The 22,578-nt window shown below is 39.0% G+C and overlaps 1 protein-coding gene across 8 annotated transcripts in view; it reads left to right on the forward strand.

Moving 5' to 3' along the window:
- The window catches only part of USP24 (ubiquitin specific peptidase 24), a 164,070-nt gene that overhangs the window by 41,190 nt on the left and 100,302 nt on the right, over positions 1-22,578 (forward strand). For 7 of the 8 annotated variants that reach the window (XM_084964980.1, XM_021097812.2, XM_021097814.2 and 4 more), the window contains exons 4-12: positions 625-768; positions 1,467-1,589; positions 7,733-7,768; positions 8,096-8,161; positions 14,974-15,039; positions 17,802-17,876; positions 18,737-18,895; positions 20,299-20,413; positions 20,602-20,705. Coding sequence is in view for 5 of the 8 variants with exons in the window: in XM_021097812.2 (XP_020953471.1) it covers positions 625-768; positions 1,467-1,589; positions 7,733-7,768; positions 8,096-8,161; positions 14,974-15,039; positions 17,802-17,876; positions 18,737-18,895; positions 20,299-20,413; positions 20,602-20,705 (888 nt within the window). In the remaining 3 variants the exon portion in view is untranslated. Of the gene's footprint in view, positions 1-624; positions 769-1,466; positions 1,590-7,732; positions 7,769-8,095; positions 8,162-14,973; positions 15,040-17,801; positions 17,877-18,736; positions 18,896-20,298; positions 20,414-20,601; positions 20,706-22,578 lie in introns of those variants that run through there. The other variant, XM_084964982.1, reaches the window with a different exon arrangement.

Consider the following 22,578-nt stretch of genomic DNA (forward strand, 5'->3'; position numbering starts at 1 on the left):
ATACCAGAGCTGATCACAAGTTCTTTCTTGCTCTTCACCGCTTGACCTCCCCTAGTAATAATGAAAAGTAGAAAAGCAGATAAACATTTTGCTTTAAACGAACTGTTTTTTTTGTTGTTGTTGTTTTGGGTTTTTTTTTTTTGCTTTTGCTTTGTAGGACCAAACATGCATCTTATGGACATTCTCAGGCTAGGGGTCTAATTGGAGCTGCAGCTGCCAGCCTACACCACAGCCGCAGCCATAGCAACACAGGATCCAAGCCATGTCTGCAACCTATGCCACGGCTCATGGCAACGCGAGATCTTTAATCCACTGAACACGGCCAGGTATCAAACCCGTGTCCTCATGGACACTAGTCGGATTCGTGACCACGGAGCCACAATAGGAACTCCTAAACAAATTATTTTAATATTAGGGAGTTAAAAATCAAAAACAAAACTAAGTGGTGACTGTGAAATAAATGAATGAGTAGAAGACTACAGCTATGGGTCTTTAAAGCAAGACATCTGCATAAAAATAAGTGTTATAGTAATTATCTCTTGATTATTTAAGACTGAATGATACCTTAGAAATTTTTTCTTTCTTTTCAAGTAAGACTTTAAACTGCCATTTATGTTTTTATAGCTTCTGACATCAAGCGCTGTTCACAAGTGGGGAACTGAAATTCATGAAGGGATCTACAACATGTTGATGCTGTTAATAGAACTGGTTGCAGAGAGAATAAAACAAGACCCAATTCCCACTGGTCTGCTGGCTGTGCTGACAATGGTATAGTATGTCTAAAATGAACTACTTTGTGTTTTGATTTTGTTTAAAATACCTACTACCTTCTGACTTGTAATTAATACTGTCTGATAATGATTTTATCATTAAAGGTATTACCTTGGCTGTTAAGAGTTCTTGCTTTTTATTTTGAAAGCAGAGCAGCCTTTCTGTGTTTTCAGTTTTAAAGAAATACCTGATTTCTGATTTGAAGCTTTTCAGCTTTCAGAGTGATTAAAGAACTTTCCCTTATGTCTCCCTGAATATTTGAATCATAAGTATTATCACATAGGGCATTGTGTAGTGTGGTTTCTGGGCTTTTCCCTGACTCGTAACAGTAGCTGCGCAAAGAAGGCAGGCTCCTGTTTTCCCTCCTAACTTCTGTCTTCACTGCTTGTTGCCCAGCTCTGCTTGTGGTGGCCCTAGGACATCTGGAGCATTGGCCATCACCTTGCCTTGGGTCAGAACTCTTGTCCTGTTAACCTCCTTCTCTCCTGCCCCAGCAAACTGCGAACAGAACAGGAGAGCACCACTTTGGTCATTTGCTCCTCAGCACTAGCTAAAGAATATGCTTTGCGGGGTCCTTGAAAGATTCCATTAATAGAGAGAGTCCAAGTCTATATTTTAATCTTCTTTTCTAATGCTAATATGTGTTGCTATAGAAATAGATAATAATAGTGTTTCTCTGTTCTCTCCGAATCTAGGCTTTCAATCCCGATAATGAATACCATTTTAAAAACCGAATGAAAGTGTCTCAAAGGAATTGGGCAGAAGTGTTTGGAGAGGGAAATATGTTTGCTGTTTCACCTGTATCTACTTTCCAAAAGGTGAACATAGTTTTGTTCCATCTTTTTATAGATAAATGTATTGAAAAAGATTTTCTCTGCTATAAAAATGACAGTTTACATTCAAGGATTAAAACAGTCTATGAAAAATGACAAATTCTCCATATGGCTCATAAAATTGCTTAACATATTTTTCAGCTATTGCGTATTTTTCCATAGTTTTTAAAAAATTTTTTTCCTTAGGTATTAATTAACATCATGAAGAAACTGTATAGATTTGAAATGATGTTTAGTGAAATGAGGAATGACCACATGACAAGAGTGGCCTATTTATTGTATTACCAGAACCCCAGTTTAATGGGTGTCCCAGTTTCTTAGAGTTATGTGAGAAGCTAGAGCATTTGAAATCATTTGAAACGACTAATTATTCTGAGAAAAAGATGTATAATTTTCTTCTAAACTTCATAAGTTCTAAAGCTGTTGTTTTTTTTCCAAGCACAGATCAGCATCTTAATTTTATATTTAAAGGCCTGCAATGTACCAATACATTATTCCCACAGGGAGTACATACAGGCAATTTGTTGGTCAAACACGGCTTGGTGTTTCTTTTTTTTTTTTCTTTTTGCTATTTCTTTGGGCCGCTCCCGCAGCACATGGAGGTTCCCAGGCTAGGGGTCGAATCGGAGCTGTAGCCCCCAGCCTATGCGAGAGCCACAGCAATGCGGGATCCAAGCCACGTCTGCAACCTACACCACAGCTTACGGCAACGCCGGATCGTTAACCCACTGAGCAAGGGCAGGGACCGAACCTGCAACCTCATGGTTCCTAGTCAAATTTGTTAACTACTGCGCCACGACGGGAACTCCAGGCTTGGTGTTTCAGAAACAGTTTAAAGAAGTCAATGTAGTAGGTGGAAAATGTACGTTGTTTTAGTGGAAGCAGAGGTTTAGTTCAGCAGTCATTCGTTGAACGTTTGCTGTATGTCTGGCATTATTTTGGGTTTTAGAGACATGTGTGTATGTAAAATAGTTCCTATCCTTAGTATTAAGAGTGATAAGACATGTTTTCTAACTGATAGCATAGTGGAGGAAATACGAAAACAACAACAAAAAATCCCAGTATAATAGGATTTCCCCAGTGGCTCAGCGGATTAAGGATCCAACACTGTCGCTGCTGTGACGAGAGTTTGATCCCTGGTCTGGGAACTTCTGCATGCCATCCATGCGTTTGCATAGCAAACACTATGTACAATTATAATAATGTGTGCTATGCACGGAATATAGGGGAGGGAATAGTTAAGGCTGCCTTAGAGGGTCAAGTAGTACTCCAGAGAGGATGTAAGAGCTGAGTGAAAAGGGCAGTGAGTATATCCTGTGGAATTTAATCCCTTTACCAACTCTATGTGTTAGATACTATTTTTACCCCCATTTTATAGGTAAGAAACTGAGGCACACAGAGGTCAGGTACTTACCCAAGTTCATGTACCTGGTTATAGGAGCAACCTAGGTGATCTAGTGCCATAGTGTGCATTCTTTTCCTTTTTTAAGTTTTTTTTTTTTTAAATGGCTGCACCTATGGCATATGGAAGTTTCCCAGGCCAGGGATTGAATCCAAGCCACATCTGCTAACCAACACCAGGGCTGCAGCAGCACTGGATCCTTTAACCCACTAGGCTGGGCCAGGGATTGAACTTGCCACTCCGCAGCGGCCCAGGCCATTACAGTTGGATTCTTAACCCACTGTGCCACAATGGGAACTCCTGCATCTTTTATACAGTCTTGCCTCCCAACATATTAAAATATTATCCTGAATTTTGTTGTGAAGCTTAACTGATAAATGTATATAAAAACAGTGAACACAGAGGTTCACTTTGGTAAGTATTGAGCAAATGCTCTTTCTCTTCCCTATAGTTTACATATGCAACAGTGGAGACCCAAAAAGATTCAGTCTCTTAATTTCCTCTCATTACCACAGAAGGAATTATCTCTCCTACAAAAGCCCTAGATCCCCTCTCCTCTCCTCTTGCCTTCTCAACCATTTTAAGCCTTCATATTTCTATTCTTTCTTTGGTATCCTCAATTTTTTTCTCTTTATCGGATTATTCCCATTGTATGCAGCATGGTTTAGTATTTTCCCATCTTTAAAAATTCTGCCTTAGGTACCACACCCTTCTCTAGCTTCAGCATGGTTCTCTGTCCCCCTTCACAGCCAACCAGATGAAAGATCCCACATTCTCCTCTCTCAGTTATTCTTTTAGTGATTACCCTAAAATTTTAACTAAACAAAACCTAAATATCATTAATATTGTTATCCTTCTCTGAGGAGTTCATGAACCCTTGGAATGTTCCATGTGCTCCCCCTCCTCCCCTGACTCATTTTCCTTTTATTGTTCGTTCTCTTAGTACTCGCCTGTCTTGTCTTATCCCCCCGCAGATAGATATCATCATCATTATTTTATACAGTGTTTTGACTCAACCCTGTATATGTGCTATCTCTTCGTGCACCATTCCTATTTCAGACCTTCCACTGGGATGATTTTTTTTCTTCCTGGGGTGCATCCTGTAAGGTATCTTTTCATATGCGGTTCATTGGTGGTTGAGTCTTTATTTTGGTAGCCTCAACTTGACTTTATTTCCCATTTCTTGAAGAATATTTTCACTAGGTTTTAAATTCTAGGTTGAGATACATTTTCTGTCAAAATATCAATGATGTCCTTTCAATGTCTTCTGGCTTTGAGTATTACTGTTGAGAAGTTGAATGTTGGTCTGACTATTGCTGCTTTGTAAGAAGTCTGTCTTTTCTTCATGGCTGTTTTTTGAACTCTCTTATTTCTTTTTGATATTTGGCAATTTGACTCTCACTGCAATTAACTGAGGTATTCTTTTTGTTTATTTTGCTTCAGATTCATTGAGTTTCTGAATATAAGGATTTATATCTTGTATTAATTCTGGGAAATTCTTAACCATTATCTTTTTAAATATTACCTCTTCCCCATTAGCCTTTTTTCTTCTAGAACTTTGATTGGATGTATGTCCTTCATGTCCCTTTCCCTTTTTCATATTCTCCATCTTTTTTTTCTCTTTTTTTTTTTTTTTTTTTTTGCTTCACTTTTTAGGGTTGCACTTGTGGCATATGGAAGTTCCCAGGTTAGGGGTCGAATTGGAGCTGCCGGCCTACACCAGAGCCACAGCACCTTGGGCTCTGACCTACACCACAGCTCACAGAAACACTGGATCATCAACCCCACTGAGTAATGCCAGGGATCGAACCCACATCCTCATGGATACTAGTCGGATTCGTTTCCGACGGGAACTCCCATATTCTCCATCTTTTTGTCTTCTGCATTTGTGATATTTTTCAGACCTATGGTCCAGTTCACTAATCGTTTTTTCTGTTTGTATCAGATATGCTAAATAACCTTTTCATTAAGTCTTTAATTCCAGTTACTGTATTTTTCATTTCTATAAATTCTTTTTTTTTTGACTATGCTTAGTTATTTTTTTATTGCCTTATTTCTTGGCTCCAGTTTTCAATCTCTTCCGTGTTTAATGCTTAGTTTATATGCCATGGGTGATATCTAAAAACTGGCCCGAGAGTTCCCACTGTGGTGCAGGGGATTAAGAATCCAGCTGCCGCTGCTCAGGTTGCTTCAGAGGAGTGTTTGATCCCCAGCCCAGTGAGTGGGTTCAAGGATCTGGCTATGGTGTAAGTCACAGCTGTGGCTCAGATTCAGTCCCTGGCCCAGGAAATTCCATATGCTATGGAATAGCCATAAAAAAAAATTTTTTTTAATGAAATAAAAGCTGGTTTGATTCTGCCAGCTTTTACCCACTTGTTTTGTGTATATATGTGTGTATATAGAAAAGCATACTTGTGAATTTATGTGCTTGGAATTTAGGAAGATTTTTTTGAGGTCCGAGTTGAAAATTCTTTCCTCCAAAAAAGATTTACGTCTTCTAGGTGCCTGGGAGTACTATGATTTGAGACCACTTTAGAATAAATTCTGCGCTTAAAGTTTTTCAGACCATGAATGTGTGAATTGGAGCAACAAAACTGTGTGAGGGCAATTCTGTGGGTATAAATTCATGGGGAATTTTTTTCCTTACCATCTAGCACCAGAGTCAAGATAGGCAGGCTTCCTTCTTTCCCTTCCACAGATACAGTCGTTTCAGTGCACCTTAAACTCAGGATGTAGCCCCTTGGGGTCTTGCTTTATGCGACAGTCTCTCCTCAGTCTCTGAGCCCCGTCTTGGCTTTGTGTCCTGCTTCTCAGCTGCCTTGAGGCCATGAAATGGAAGCTAGCAGTGGTCTCTGGAGTTCCACGGATGCCTGCAGTGTGAAAGCTGGACTCAGAGTTTACTTACCTCACAGGATTTCTACTTTTTCTCTCTCTCTCTTTTTCTCTCTGAGCACTCTGTGCCAACTCACCTGTATGTTTTAAAAGATTTTGTTGTTGTTGTTTTTATCCGGTAGTGTTAGTTATTTTTAGTGGGAGAGGTTTTTTAGGGGTAACCAAGATGAAGTCCCTATTAACTCTGCAGGGTGTTCTGTTCCACCTTCTTTTGCTGCACTCCACCGAAACCACTCTCATCAAGGCCGCAACACCTTTGCGTTTCCAGATCCTGAGGAAATGTGTCCGGACCCTCCTAACAGCAGTGGTCGCAGTTCCTTCCGCCTACAGTCTCTTGCTTGCTGCCTGCCCCTCGGCTGTGTTTCCTTCCCAGGCTCCTTCACCTCTACCCAGCTTTGGTCCAGAGCCTTCGTCTCTTTGTTCACCATACTTTCTCTAGGAAATGTCTCCCATTCTCATGGATTTGTGTGCCGTCTTTGTGCTGATGGCCCTTCGCTTTATAGCTCTTTGGTCTGAACCTCTTCTCTGAGCGGGACGGACTTCCAGCTCTCTCCTTTTGGTTGCCGCACAGATGTCTTAGACTGACCGCACCTAAAATCGAACTTCATTGTGACTCCCCAGTCTTCATTCTTCTCCCTTTCAGTAAATGGCATCACATCCACTTAGATTCTCAAGCTGAAAACATAGGGGTCCACCAGAGTCCATCCACACCGCGAATGAGTCCTGTGAGTTAATCTCACGTCGATCTTCATTTGGCTTATCTGTTTCTCCTGCCGCCCTCCTACTCCAAACACCATCATGTTTTACCTGGTTACTGTACCAGTCTTCTCACCCGGTGTCTATTTTCACTCTTATTCATGCATTCTATTCCATTCTCCGCATAACTGCGAGAGTGCCCTTTAACCGTAAGACGTTTCATTGTCTTGCTCTAAACATCTCTGTTGCTCTCCTTCGAATCACAGTCTGTGAGTTTGCATGATATGGCCTTTGTCTCTCTCTACAACCTGATTCATCTGAGCCTCTCTCCCCCACTCACTGTGTCCCAGCTGGGAGCGCTGCCTCTCAGTTTTTCAAACAAGGTCAGTTTCTCTACCTTCCCTCTACAGGACCTTTGCCATTTCAGCCTTTCTGCCTGGACTATTCTTTGAATGGCTAAATCTGTCTCATCCTTTAAGTTCCAGTTTAAAGACCACTTCTCCAGAGAGCTTTCTCAGTGACCGTCGCTCTGAACAGAGTAGACCCCTATTTCTCATTTGAGGACCTTTTGTTTTTCCTTTGTGGAACTTAGGACAGTTTGAATGATGTATCTATCAGTTTATTTGCTTTTGTTGACCCTGCTAGAGTCCCACATCTCTTCTTAGTCACTGTTCTGTATCCAGCCACGAGAACATAATTCAGCCCTTAGAACAGGGGATGTTTAGGAAAGGAAAGGAAGTAAGAAAAGGAGGACAAAAAAAGAGCTTATTCCAGGACACTCATGATGCTGATGATACTTGAGGACTAAAACATTTATCTCCTGATTCGCTACTCTTTCAGTTAATAATTTTTAACTCCTAAAATTCAACTCTTAGAGAATTTAAGTTATCCTGTACTTGAGAGCGCTTAGACAACTGCATAAATGCTTCATTTTAGAGCAATTCCATCAGAATACAAACTTACTCTTAAAATTGCAGTAATGTCCAAGAATCACAGTAAGAAATATTGGGAAGAACCTTTTGAAATATTTGTTTAATTTAAATTTTTTTTCAACCTTTGATGTAGAGTAAAAGCGATGTGAGGGTCAGTAGGGAGGTTTTTGTATTGCCATCTCAATTTCTGTTTTCTTTTCTCATAGGAGCCTCATGGATGGGTTGTGGATTTGGTAAATAAGGTATACAGCTTTTATTAGTATGGTCATGTTTTCTATTTTCTGATGAGATTTCCTATAGTTTGATGTTTTAGGTAGATGACAGCTACAAAGAATGATCAGATAGGTTTTGTAGTTTCTTCCTTTTTTGTGTATGTGCTGTTTATACAGATAAACATCAGATTTAGGACTTAGCACATCCCCTGCAGTGCCTCACAGGAGCATTGGAGTATCTTTGTGGTGACTCTCAAGACCAGGATTATAGAGCACGTAGATGAAGCAGAATGTGAGCCTTGCTTGACTATTAAGGTATAGCATTTTAAAATGAATGTGTGCCTTTTTTCTTCTCAGTTTGGAGAATTAGGTGGATTTGCAGCAATCCAAGCCAAGCTCCATTCAGAAGATATAGAACTTGGGGTAAGTTAAACCACTGTATGTACCCAGTGCGGAAATTCACTTTATTTGGGCTGGCATGTAACCCAAGGGACACAGTCTAGACACATTAAACTAGATGTTTAAGTTCATCTTTTTTTTTTTTTATCTTTTTGCCATTTTCTTGGGCCGCTTCTGTGGCACATGGAGGTTCCCAGGCTAGGGGTCGAATTGGAGCCGTAGCCACCAGCTTACGCCAGAGCCAGGCACAGCAACGCGGGATCCGAGCCGAGTCTGCGACCTACACCACTGCTCATGGCAACGCCAGATCCTTAACCCACTGAGCAAGGGCAGGGATCGAACCTGCAACCTCATGGTTCCTAGTCGGATGGATTCGTTAACCACTGAGCCACGACGGGAACCCCTAAGTTCATTTTTATAGGAGCAGCTTCCATGGTTCTGATTACCACAGAAATGTTTACTCCTTATCATAATAACCAAATGTCAATGTAGGGTGTTTGGGTTTTTTTTTTTTAATCACACTAACTTCTCTTTATGATATTTTTCTCTTAATTTATGGTGGTGACATGAAATTATCTTGCTACTCAAGGGCAGTTGCTGTATATGGCAAATATATGTCTACATAACAATTTCATGCATCAGTTAAATCAGAATTTATTTCATTGGAGTTCCTGAGATGGCTCAGCAGAAACGAATCTGACTAGTATCCATGAGGACACAGGTTCCATCCCTGGCCTCACTGAGTGGGTTAAGGATCCAGCGTTGCCATGAGTTGTGGTGTAGGTCACAGATGCAGTTTGGATCCTGTGTTGCTGTGGCTGTGGCACAGGCCAGCAGCTGCAGCTCTGATTTGACCCCTAGCCTGGGAACCACCCTCCATAATGCCTCGGGTACAGCCCTAAAAAGCACCCCCCCCCCAAAAAAAGAATTGATTTCATAGTACAGAAGTAAATAAAATATTTTAAGATTGTTTAGTCAGCTTCTTGGTGTTACAGAGATTCATTGATAATGAAAGGCCACAACAGGAGCTTAGAATCATCCCTCAGGTGCGGTAGCATTATTTTTTAACGTCAACTTCATTTTCTCAAAAAAACTTAACCTGCGGTTAGGGGAATAACTTAATCTTTAATTTTTCAGATTGCTGACCTATTTCTAACCCAGAGCACTTTATTCTGTTCTCTAGTTAATTAATCATTCAATTAAAAACTACTTATTATATACTTGGCATGTTGAAGACACTGTTCCACTACTGTAAAGTGATCAGAGCAGAAAATGATGTGGTAAAATAATATACCTGGGAGATGCAAATTATGCTTAGAATAGTGGTTATTCGATGGGACCATGACTAATCAGCTACCTCCCTTGGTGCATCTTTGCATGAGGTAACAACTGTCTAAGAGAGAGGCTAGTGCTCTGGTTGGTAATAGATTGACTATTTATGTTTTCTTTTTTTTTAAGTTGAATACAGTTAACTTACAGTGTTGTGTTGGTCTCAGCTATAGAGCAAAGTGAAGCATTTGTACATATATCTATATCCATTCTTTTCAGAGTCTTTTCCCATGTAGGTTATTACAAAATATTGAGTAGATTTCCTGTGCTATACAGAAGGTCCTCATTAGCTCTCTGTTTTATATAGAGGAGTGTGTAATCCCAGCCTCCTAATTTATCCCTCCCGCCCATGTTTCTCCTTTGGTAACCGTAAGTTTGATTTTGAAATCTGTGAGTTTATTTCTGTTTTGTAAATAAGTTCTTTTGTATCATTTTTATTAGATTCTACATGTAAGTGATATGTTATTATCTGTCTTTTCTCTGTCTGATTTAATTCACTTAGTATGAAAATCTCAGGGTTTCCATCCATATTACTTCAAATAGCATTATTTCATTCTTTTTTATGGCTGAATAAGATTCCATTGTGTGTGTGTATATATATATACACACACATATGTATACCACACCACATCTTCTTTATCCAGTCATTTGGCAGTGAACACTTAGGTTGTTTCTATGTATTGGTTATTATAAATAGTGCTGCAGTGAACATTGAGGTGCATGTATCTTCTTGAATTATGGTTTTATCCAGATGTATGCCCAGGAGTGAGATAACTGGATTATATGGTAGTTCTGTATTTAGCTTTTTAAGGAACCTCCATACTGTTCTCCATAGTGGTTGCACCAGTTTACATTCCTACCACCAGTGTAGGAGGCTTCCCTTTTCTCCACACCCTTTGCAGCGTTTATTGTTTGTAGACTTTTTCATGACGGCCATTCTGACCAGTATGGGGTGCTACCTCATTGTAGTTTTGATTTGCATTTCTCTAGTAATTAGTAATGTTGAGCATCTTTTCATGTGTTTTTTTGGCCATCTCTGTGTCTTCTTTGGAGAAATGTCTGTTTAAATCTATCCATTTTTTGATTGCATTTTTTGTTTTTTTGATACCTACCTACATGAGATGTTTATATATTTTGGAGATTAAGCACTTGTTGGTAGCTTCATTTGCAAAGATTTTTCTCCCATTCTGTGGGTTTTCCTTCTGGGTTTTTTGTGTGTTTGCCTTAAGTGTGCAAAAGCTTTTAAGCTTAATTAGGTCCTATTTGTTTGTTTTTGTTTTTATTTTTACTATTCTAGGAGGTGGATCAAACAAGATATTGCTGCTATTTATGTCAAAGTGTGTTCTGCCTATGTTTTCCTTTAGGAGTTTTATAGTGTCTGGCCTTACATTTAGGTTTTTAATCCATTTTGAGTTTATTTTTGTGTATGTTGTTAGAGAATGTTCTGATTTCCTTCTTTTATATGTATGTAGTTGTCCAGTTTTCCCAGCACCACTTATTGAAGAGACTGTTTTTCCTCCACCGTATGTTCTTACCTCCTTTGTCATAGATTAGTTGGCCATAGGTGCTTAGGTTTATTTCTGGGCTTTCTGTCCTGTTCCACTGAGCTATATTTCTGTTTTTGTGCCAGTACCATACTGTTTTGATGACTGTAGTTTTGTAGTGTAATCCAAAACCAGGAATCCTGGTGCCACCAGTTCCATTTTTCTTTTTCAGTATTGCTTTGGCTATTCAGGTTCTTTTGTGTTTCTATAAAAAATTCAAAATATTTCGTTCTAGTTCTATGAAGAAGGTCATTGGTAACCTGTTTTTGTTTTTTAAGATGATTTTGTTTATTTGGGGTCTTTCATTTTTCCATATAAATTTTAAAATTTTATATTCTAGGTCTGTGGAAAATGCCATTGGTAATTTGATAGGGATTGCATGGAATCTGTAGATTGTCTTGAGTGGTCTGGCTATTTTAACAACATTAGTTCTTACAGTTCAAGAACACAGTATGTCTTTTGGTCTTTCTGTGTCGTCTTTGATTTTTTCATCAGCATCTTTCGGTTTTCATTGTAAAGGTCTTTTACGTAGGTTTATTTCTGGGTATCTTATTATTTTTGATGTGATGGTAAATGAGATTGTTTCCTTAATTTTCCTTTCTGATCTTTTGTTGTTAGTGTGTAGAAATACAAGAGATTCTGTGTATTAATTTTGTACCCTGTAGCTTTACTAAATTCATTGATGAGCTTTAGTGGTTTTCTGGCAGCATCTTTAGGATTTTCTATGTGTGGTATTATGTCATCTGCAGACAATGACGATTTTACTTTTCCAATTTGGATTCCTTTTTTTTCTTTTTCTTCACTGATTGTCATGACTAGAACTTCCAAAACTATGTTGAGGAAAGGTGGTGAGAGTGGGCATCCTTGTCTTGTTCCTGATCTTAGTGGAAATGCTTTCAGCTCTTCGCCATTGAGAATGATGTTAGCTGTGGGTTTGTCATATATGGCCTTTATTATGTTGAGATAGGTTACCTTTATGCCTACTTTCTAGAGATTTTTTTAATAATAAATGTGTGTTAAATTTTGTCACAAGCATTTTCTGCCTCTATCGAGATGCCATCTTGTTTTTTATTCTTCAGTTTGTTAATGTGTTGTATCACACTGATTGATTTGCGGATCTTGAAGAATCCTTGCATCCCTGGTATAAATCCTACTCGATCACAATGTATAATCCTTTTAATGTGTTGTTGGATTCAGTTTGCTAATATTTTGTTGAGGACTTTTGCATCTATGTTCATCAGTGATAGTGGTCTTTAATTTTCTTTTTTTTTTTTTTTTTTTTTTTTTGTTAGTATCTTTTAGACTGACTGTTTCTTGCTACCTGCTGTTTATCCTTAAAGAATAGATGTCTACCAGATCATGGATCCTTCTGCTGACACTGATGAGAGTTCTCCTTTCCCTCTCTGAACATTAACTAGGTTGTTAGTCTGTCATTTTGATCCCTGTTGAATGGATTGAGTATGTTAGAAGTGACTTTATTGACCTGAAACATAGTAGGTAGTGACTTAAAAAAGCAAGACAAAAACCTCTTCAGTATCGGGTTTTATTCACTTTGCTTGTTTCTCAAGAGCTGGCTGTATAGGTCATCGGGCAGTGATAGAAATGAACTTCGTTTTTGAAAAAGATTAAAACACTCACTAATTTCCTGCAGTGCTAATTTATTTAAACAGAGAAACCCAAAGTTTCTTCCCTCCTTGGATGGAAATTGGCTAAGGGTGGACAGTAGGAATCTGGGCTTGCCCTCCTAGTTATCACATGTCTTCAGGATGACTCCAAGTATTTTCCCTTAGGTCAGACTGTTTTCTGAAACAATGATGTTATTTTGTTGCAGTTGATGTAAAATTAGATTGTTTGGATTGTATTGAGGATATGGTAAAATTCAGGCATAGCAGAGACTCCAAAAATTAGACACTAATTTTAGCAAACAGGTATAATTAAAATTTCATGATAAATACCTGATTTCTGACCAGCTCAGAAGGTCGTATTATAAGACTGAGTACAAGTGAATATAGTCATTTTGCATTTACATTTACATATTTTTGGACTTGAAAAATACAAGGGGAAAAACATCATTCACAATCCATCAGTTTAAAATACCTGTACATATAAGAAATGAAAGCTGCCTGCCCTCTACCCACCCCCCCACATACACCTACCTCGAGGTCATGGTTACCCATCAAATGCGCAGCCTTTCTGACTTTTGTCTAAGTTTATCTGAAATCTGTCTGCATACTCTCTCTTTCTCTTTAAGACTAAATTGTAACCGTTACACCTGGTAGCATAATTTCATGTACCGTTATATCATGGACGTCTTTTCAGGTTAGTACTGTCAGTGTTTTTGATGGCTCCAGTGTGTTCCTGCAAATGTTAGACCATTAAGGAGCATTATTTTTTTGAGCGTTGACTTATTTCTAAGTTTTTACTGTTACAGAGAGTGCCCCGTGTAAATTTGTCTTTGTGTGCATACGCTACCATTTCTGAAGGACAGATTCCTAGAAAATGGGATTTCTGGGATAAAGACTGTTACATACATTTTAAAATTATGATTGATAGTGCAATCTCTTTCCAAAAAGCTGTTACCGGTCTGTACTCCCACAAAGTCGTTTCCTTATATTCTCATTAGTGCTGCATACTGTCAGTCTTTACATAGGTCTCTTTAGAATTGCTCGTCTTATTAATTTTTGGGAATTCTTTTTATATTAAGTATATTGATGCTATTTCTATTTTGTATATTTGTAAATGTTTCCTCAGGGTTTTGCTTCTCTTTTCCTTTTTGTTGATAGTGTCTTTTTGCTGTAGACAGGCTTCAAAATTTTATATAGTCAGTTTTTTCCTTATTAGCTTGAAAGTTTGATAATTGGTTTGGGAAATGTTCCCCTATCTCAAAGTTATAAAAGCATTCATTCCATTTTATACTTGTATAGTTTCATTTTTAAAAGTTCCTAAGTTCATTTAGAATTTATTTTTATGTTTGGTGTAAGATAGAGATCCAGTTTTATTTTCTTCCAAATGGATAACTAATTTTTTTAATTGAAGAATTTAATCTAATGAATTTTTTCATTACTATTTTGATTTGTTGGCTTTATCAAATGTCAGAGTCCCATGTGTACATGAATTCTAGTCATTCATTCTTTTGGTTATTCTTTGGCCATTTCCGTACTGTTACTCCACTGTTTTAATTATTGCTAGTGACAGTTCTGTTTAGTATCTTTCTTTTCTCACATTTTCTTTTTTCTTTTTCATCTTTTTAGGGCCGCACCTGCGGCATATGGAAGTTCCCAGGCTAGAGGTCCAATCGGAGCTGTAGCCTCTGGCTTATGCCACAGGCACAGCATTGCCAGATCCAAGCCACCTCTGTGACCTACACCACAGCTCACAGCAACGCCGGATCCTTAACACGCTGAGTGAGGCCAGGGGTCAGATTCATTTCCACTGAGCCATGATGGGAACTCAAATTTTCTTAATAAAGATGCTCCTGCAGAAAGTTCCACCAAGATCATATATGGAATTGCGTTGAGTTGATAGGTGTCAAGAATTGACATTTTTCTAATACTTGTCCTTTGCATTCAAGAACATAGTATCTCCTCATTTATTTGGACCGTTTATGTCGTCTAGTAAAGTTATAATTTTTTTCATGGAAGACTTAACTTTTTTGTTGTTGTTAAAGGCACATTTCACTCCTTTCTCAACTATTCTCTCCTTTTAAAATAAAAGTTTTTGTTATTCTACAGTGTGAACTTTAGAATTGTCTCATCCAGGCCTCCGAAGAAGTTTTAGTGGCATATTATGATTTAAATTAGATTAAATTTGTATAATAATTCAAGTGAATGGACATCTTTATGTCAGTTCTTCCTGTCCAAGAGTATAGAATGTTCCCTGATGTATTAAGAGGGCTCTATCTGCCTGGTCTGAAGGGAAGAAACCTGCTCGCATGTATTTCTCACCTTTGCTGTCTTTTTTCAGGCAGTCTCTGCCCTGGTGCAGCCCTTGGGGGTCTGTGCAGAGTACCTCAACTCCTCAGTGGTTCAGGTAAGATGGGCCATTTTACACTTACCAGTGATCTAAGACATACAAACAGTAAAAATTATCTTTTTATCAGGTTGTTCAGAAGTGTGCCTAATTCAGAATAACTTTTCTTTCCAGGTTAGCTATCCTCATAGTGAAAATACTATCTATCGGAAGATAAATAAAAGTGATTAATAACTTAAGGTATAGGCGATCTCTATAACATTTAAGGTTAACCTTTTCAGTTTATCATTTTATCAAATGTAATATTTCCGGCATGTATTTCACTTTGCCTCCTTATCTATAAAACAGGTGGCATATCTCCCTTGCCCTTCCCAGGACTATCTGAGCCTTCCATGGCGTATAATGCTTTCAATGAAGCAGTGTAGAGCAGTCTGCTAGGCTCACTTACTAGGCAAGTCACTTAGTACTGAGTAACAGTTTAGCAGCTCATCTTGTCTGATTGTCTGCAATTTGTATGTCAGCAGGTCATAAGATGTCAAAGCTGCGAGTTTTCAGCTTCCTAATGCTTAGGGCTTATTACACTTCCTTTTTTTCTTTCCATTACAGTTAACAAGTTTGACTGAATAAAATGTCATATTGAAACATGTCTATTTATTATTTCCTTTATAAAAAATGAGTCTGTGACTCTTACAACTTTCACTGAGATTTTTTTTTAAATCACCGTAAGTGGTTCTGAAAGCTTAGTGTCCTTTTGGGAGCAATATTTTCGTATCTGCTATTCTTTCTTTCTATTATCTAATTTGCTTAGGGCCATTTTGCAAGAGAGATAGGATTTTTTTAGTAGGCCCTGGAAAATTCTGCTATTTCTAAGTTTTAAGTGCCTTCAAACATCAAAGTAATATTGTAAGATATTTAACTGAAACAGGATGGCTACTTAAATGTGTTTCTTCATTCTGGATATTAAGCTCTTTAGAAACACTAGTGTCCTTTTACTTATTAGGCATATAAATAAATCATTTGTAGCTGAAACACTAAGACATAAAGAGGCAAAAATATCTTGACTTTTAGTAATTTAATAATGAATATTAATAAGAATTGGCTTTTAAATAATCGAGGCCAGGATAGAATATTTAAATGCATGCTCTGTATGCATGCACTGCTCCGTGGAGAGAGATGTAGTATAAATAGTCCAGCTGCTAATTAATACTGCTCTTTAGAAATTCTAGGTTTCATATATAAGCACAGCATACTTTATTTATTTATTTATTTATTTATTTATTTTTTTGGTCTTTTTGCTATTTCTTGGGCCGCTCCCGTGGCATATGGAGGTTCCCAGGCTAGGGGTTGAATCGGAGCTGTAGCCACCGGCCTACACCAGAGCCACAGCAACGCAGGATCCAAGCCGTGTCTGTAACCTACACCACAGCTCACGGCAACGCCGGATCGTTAACCCACTGAGCAAGGGCAGGGACCGAACCTGCAGCCTCATGGTTCCTAGTCAGATTCTTTAACCACTGCGCCACGACGGGAACTCCAAGCACAGCATATTTTAAAAGGAGAAAAAGGTATATGAATTTCCAACCAAAGCATATTTAATTTTATTTTAATTATATCAAACTATTCAACCTTAAATTCATTCAGCAATAAATTCACATAAATAAACAATATTTATGTGAATTAACCACTGTTTCTACCACTTGTTCCTTGTGTGACTTTGGAAGGCTAATGTAACTCCTGTGACCTGGCTTCCTTATCTATAAAATTGTGATAATAATCATGCCCATCTCAGAGTCTCAGTGAGACAACTGCAGGACTGGCTGGCATGTACTGACAAAAGAGCAGTGTGATGCATCTTTTATTCTTCCAGTCCTCAGTTCTCACTATGCAGTTGGTGTAACTGTAAATAGGGAAATTCTATTTGGATAATTGCCGGATGTCATTTGAATTCGTTGCTAATGCTTTCTTGGCCTTGACAACCAAATATTTTCTGTCTTCTCCTGTCGCTAGATAGGTTTTAATTGTTTCACTTAAATGAAAGTGATCGTTTAGATCTAGCTAGTATTTTACTACTTTTCACATATTGTTTAGAATTAGTTTTCTGGTTATGCTACCATTCTGGAGCAGTGTATGAATGTTATCTGTAGGCCTCATTTATAACAGCAAGCAAAAGTAAGTACATAAAATAGCCTGTTTTTCATGGTCTATGAATATATACATAGATAGATAGATTTTTTTTTTTTTTTTTTTTTTTTGCTTTTTAGGGCTGCACCTGCAGCATATGGAGGTTCCCAGGCTAGCACTCTAATCAGAGCTACAACTGCCAGCCACAGCCACAGCCACAGCAATGGAGGATCCAAACTGCGTCTGGGACCTACACCACAGCTCATGGCAATGCCAGATCCTTAACCCACTGAGCAAGACCAGGGATCAAACCCACAACCTCATGGTTCCTAGTCGGATTCGTTCCCGCTGCGCCACAATGGGAACTCCCATATTTATTTTTTAAATCAAGTTCACATTACTTCCTTACAAAATAATACACTCATGCTTAATGTTTTACATAAACTCATGTGTCTTTGGTTGCTCTTTTAAGGACCTTTTAAGATAGTAAAGAGAGGGATTGCAGCCTTGTGATTGTAAAGAAGCTGAGGCACGGAGTCAGTTAAGGGTTCCCTTGGAATGGTATTGGCTAGTTGGTGACAGCTCTGGTACTAGAATTCAGATCTTTGCATTGCACCCTCTCTTTTGTGAAATGTGAATCAAAAAGTATCTCCTCTCTAGTTTGGGGGGTCCTTATTAACGCCAAAACTTTTTTCCTGCAGCCCATGCTAGACCCAGTCATCCTTACTACAATCCAGGACGTGCGGAGTGTGGAGGAAAAGGACCTCAAAGACAAGGTAATGCTTGCTCCAGTCAGGTAGCACCTGTCCCGGAAGCAGAGCCAGGACTTGGGGCCAAGTTCACACACCATTGCTCTTTGGAGTCTGGTCACATACAGCTCACATCAAATTCAATTTATGTTTCCCAACCAAAGAATGTGTTTTTCTGAAGTACCAAGTGGTTGATGTTACTTCCGTCAATAGAATGAAAGTAGGGTTCTCAGTAAGTGATGCCATGAAGAATTTTACCACCATGTTCATTTTGATAGTACTATAATTGTTATAGCATCGAAGAAGCTTTAAAATAATTCAGTACTAAAAGCTTATCCAAAGTTGTTTAAAGTAATTTTTTTTTTTTTTTCCTATTTCTTTGGGCCGCTCCCACGGCATATGGAGGTTCCCAGGCTAGGGGTCGAATCGGAGCTGTAGCTGCTGGCCTACACCAGAGCCACAGCAACGCGGGATCCAAGCTGCGTCTGTGACCTACACCACAGCTCATGGCAACGCTGGATCATTAACCCACTGAGCAAGGCCAGGGACCGAACCTACAACCTCATGGTTCCTAGTCGGATTCATTAACCACTGCGCCACGATGGGAACTCCTAAAGTAATTTTAATGTTTAAATTACACATGATTTATTTTGTCTACCTTGAGTTTCTCTTAGGGCCCTTCCCTTTTTTTTTTGCTCACCGTGCTAATTTCTGTTTAGAAGCAAAATGTAGTTAAGTCACATTGTGGAGTATCAGTCACCACTAGACCATTGTTATTGAAAATGTTACATATCTTTGTGTGTGTAAGAATTAGCATCAAAATGTTTTCATGGTTCTTTGTTTTTTTCTGTGTATGTATGTGTGTTTGCTTTGCTTTTCAATAAAAGAGATTGGTTAGCATCCCGGAGCTTTTGTCTGCCATTAAGTTACTTTGCATGCGCTTCCAACCGGATCTGGTGACAGTTGTGGACGACCTTCGTCTGGACATCCTGCTGCGCATGCTGAAATCGCCACATTTTAGCGCTAAAATGAATTCCCTCAAAGAAGTAAGTTTTGCATTCATCTCTAGAAGACTTACAGCACGGACACTTCTTAAGTTCTTCCAAAACTTGTTATTAATGTAGAAATTTGGGGAAATAAAAGAATCATAACTTCTTGTAATTATACAAAAAGAAATAGCAATGGTTATATATAAAATGGTGTATATGTTTATAATTGTTAAAGTGTTTTTTAACATGTATTCCATTCAAAATTCATTTTCTGAAATATTTAGTGAAACTTCCTAGAACGTAATTCCATGACTATACAGTTTGAGTTTTACTTTTTACCCTAAGGATATAATTCCTTTTATTATATTTCAGATATGTGTTTATTTAATCCAGATCTTTTAACTGGGTTTGGGACAAAAACAAAATGATAATTGTGATTCACAATCTAAGCAAAATGATGGGAATAATTTTCTGCACCTTCCTAAACTTTACATGAGCATAGATGGCTTTGGTGAGTGACAGGTGGATCCAGTACAGTTCACCACAATTCCAGTTATTTTCCCTCAGTTTGTATTAATTAGGGTTCTTGGCTACAAGTGAAATAAACTCATCTTGAATCTTCTTAGGCCAAAAGAGGAATTTATGGAAGAGGACTGAGCTGTGTCACATGAATGAGGGATTGACCAGCCAAACCTGGAAGGGCAAGGACACATGTGGGCAACAGGAACAGCTAGAATCCCAGAACTGACTACTGCCAGGACTCTGTCCAAGTCTTATCTCTGCTCTCCTGAGCATCGTGGCCTTGTTCCTCTCTCTGCCTGGAGAGTGACGTCTTTCCTATGGTAGACACCATGGCCATAGACAGCTCCCGTCACCAGGGAAGAGCCAATACTTTCTCTCTGGTCCCAAGTATAGAATTTGAAGGATGCCTCTGATTGAAGTTTGGTCAGATACTTATCTCAAACAATCAGCAGTGGCCCAGGGAATGCAAGCTCTGTGTTCTTTTTAAAGAGACATCACAAATAAGTAGTCTCTTAACTTCTTTTTTTTTTTTTTTTTTTCCTTTTTGTCTTTTTAGAGCTGCACCCATGGCATATGGAGGTTCCCAGGCTAGGGGTCTAATCAGAGCTGTAGCTGCTGGCCTACGCCACAGCCACAGCAACTCGGGATCCGAGCCGAGTCTGCAACCTACACCACAGCTAACGGCAACGCCTGATCCTTAACCCACTGAGCAAGTGGGATCGAACCCACAACCTCATGGTTCCTAGTCAGATTCATTTCTGCTGCGCCATGACGGGAACTCCAATAGTCTCTTAACTTCTAATAACTGGCTCTTGACACATTTTGGCTAATTATCAGACCACATTGTCTGTAAAAGTGTAAAAGTCACAGAATGTATATGAAGATTTTAATTATCAATATTTGCATCAGAGTCAGTCACAATAATCCTGTCTCTTTAGGTAACCAAACTAATAGAAGATAGCACTTTATCCAAATCCGTGAAGAATGCTATAGATACAGACAGATTATTAGACTGGCTGGTTGAAAACTCAGTTCTATCAATTGCGTTGGAAGGTGAGTTGCTTAAAAAATTACCCAACACATAAGTAGTATATTTTTGTATTAAAAAAGAATGAAACTGTCGCTTTGAGTGTGCCAACCTTTAAATACTCTTAGAGCAAGTTAATATTGCTATGAATTAATGGGATCATTTTTAGAAAGTCCGTGTTTACTCTGTCTCCCTTTCTGGTATTTCCTCTCAGGCAACATAGACCAAGCACAATACTGTGATCGTATAAAGGGAATTATTGAACTCTTGGGCAGTAAATTGTCTTTAGATGAGCTCACTAAAATTTGGAAGATACAGGTAAGTTGATCAGAATTGCCTTTGCCTTTTTTCTGACTCTATTTTTTTTAAAAAATCAGAAGGAGGGGGAGTTCCCGTCGTATCGCAGTGGTTAACGAATCTGACTAGGAACCATGAGGTTGCGGGTTCGGTCCCTGCCCTTGCTCAGTGGGTTAACGATCTGGCGTTGCCGTGAGCTGTGGTGTAGGTTGCAGACGCAGCTCGGATCCCGCGTTGCTGTGGCTCTGGTGTAGGCCAATAGCTATAGCTCCGATTCGACCCCTAGGCTGGGAACCTCCATATGCCGTGGAGCGGCCCAAAGAAATAGCAAAAAGACAAAAATAAAAAAAAAAATAAAAAATCAGAAGGAGGGAGAAGAGTGGTCAATGAGCAGAGAATGGAACGTCTATCTTGCTTTAACCACCGCGGCTCCCCTCAGACCTCTTTTACAGCTTAAGAGTTTGTACTGAGATTGTACAAGTAAGAAGGGTTCCATTCCTCAAAGGGTGTAAAACTGCTGGTCTAGTCTGGTCTTCTCATTTTTCAGATTAAAAAGTGAAAATCCTTACTGCAGGCTATGTAGCAGTTAGTGGAAGAGCTAGGAATAAGGATGTCTTTTGTTTATCAGTCTGATTTGCTTATCAATTTTCAGTAGTAAGTTCTCTCCCTTTCATTCTTTTAAATGAGGACAGTAGTAATACTTAGAGTTTACAGATCTCATTTTCTCAGCACTCGGAGCAACTGTGACAGATTCAACCATACCCTGTGTTCTCTCTTCCCTTTGTTAATGATCCATTCTGCTGATTTTCCTCCCACTTTTCCAGCATTCCTCCTTAAGTCACCTTGACTCACTCAGTCTCTTCTGCTTTGTGAATATTAGCTTTTTTCAGACCTTCACCTTTAGCCCTTTTCTCACTGTGCAGTCTTTCATTAGTCAGTTTCATCCACTCCTGTGGCTTTGACTACATTTGGATGCTGCTGACTTTCAGAATTTTATCTCTAATTCAGACCTCTTCTTGGAGTTCCAGTGCAGTATATCTAAATGCATAACTCTCATACCTTCACATGTGTTATTGCATGGGCATTTCAAATTAACTGTTCCAAACCTAGTTATTTTCCAGTCTATTTCCAGTAATGGTCTTATCCTTCCTGTAGTTGCTAAGCCAGAAAGAAGCCTGGAGCTCACCTTGGCTGTATATATTTAGTCACTGCATTGGTCAGAATTTAGTCCAGAAGCGGACTGGGTATTTCACAAGGAATTAAATACAGAGGATTGTCTACAAAGGTGTCACTAGGGTGGAAGAGCAAAAAAAAAAAAAAGAAAGTATGAATGCTGGAGGAGCAAAATGGAAAAGGGAGTATTAAGTTCTAGGAAGGAAGCTGCCTTTGGAGATGCTCTCACTGCTCAAGTGTTAGAACTGTCAAAGATGCGACACTGCCACCAGGGCTTTAGGAATCCCCTGCTGCCACAAATGCCAGCACCTGCATCCACTCTCTGAGCATAAACCAGAAGTGCATCCATCCTCCTGCCTTCTCATCTCTTAGCAGTGCCTCTCATTGACAACATAACAGCGTAGCTGGCAGAGGAACTGTACTTTGCAGGCTCCCAGCCTAGCATTACAGAGCAAACCGTAGAAAAGTAGGTGGAAGACCAAAGGCAAACAGTCTTGGATTCTATACTTTTTCTTTTACTGTATTTATTTTTTGTCTTTTGTCTTTTTAGGGCCGCACCCACGACATATGGAGGTTCCCAGGCTGGGGGTCTAACAGCTGCCAGCCTACACCAGAGCCACAGCAATGCCAGATCTGAGCCTCATCTGTGACCTACACCAGAGCTCACAGCAACGCCAGATCCTTAACCCACTGATCGAGACTAGGGATCGAACTGCAACCT

This window comes from Sus scrofa, chromosome 6 (assembly GCF_054392235.1).
Source record: "Sus scrofa isolate SSC_HxYL_T2T_F1_AM1 chromosome 6, Sscrofa_HxYL_maternal_Yorkshire_Landrace_v2.0, whole genome shotgun sequence".
Classification (NCBI taxonomy): Eukaryota; Metazoa; Chordata; class Mammalia; order Artiodactyla; family Suidae; genus Sus; species Sus scrofa.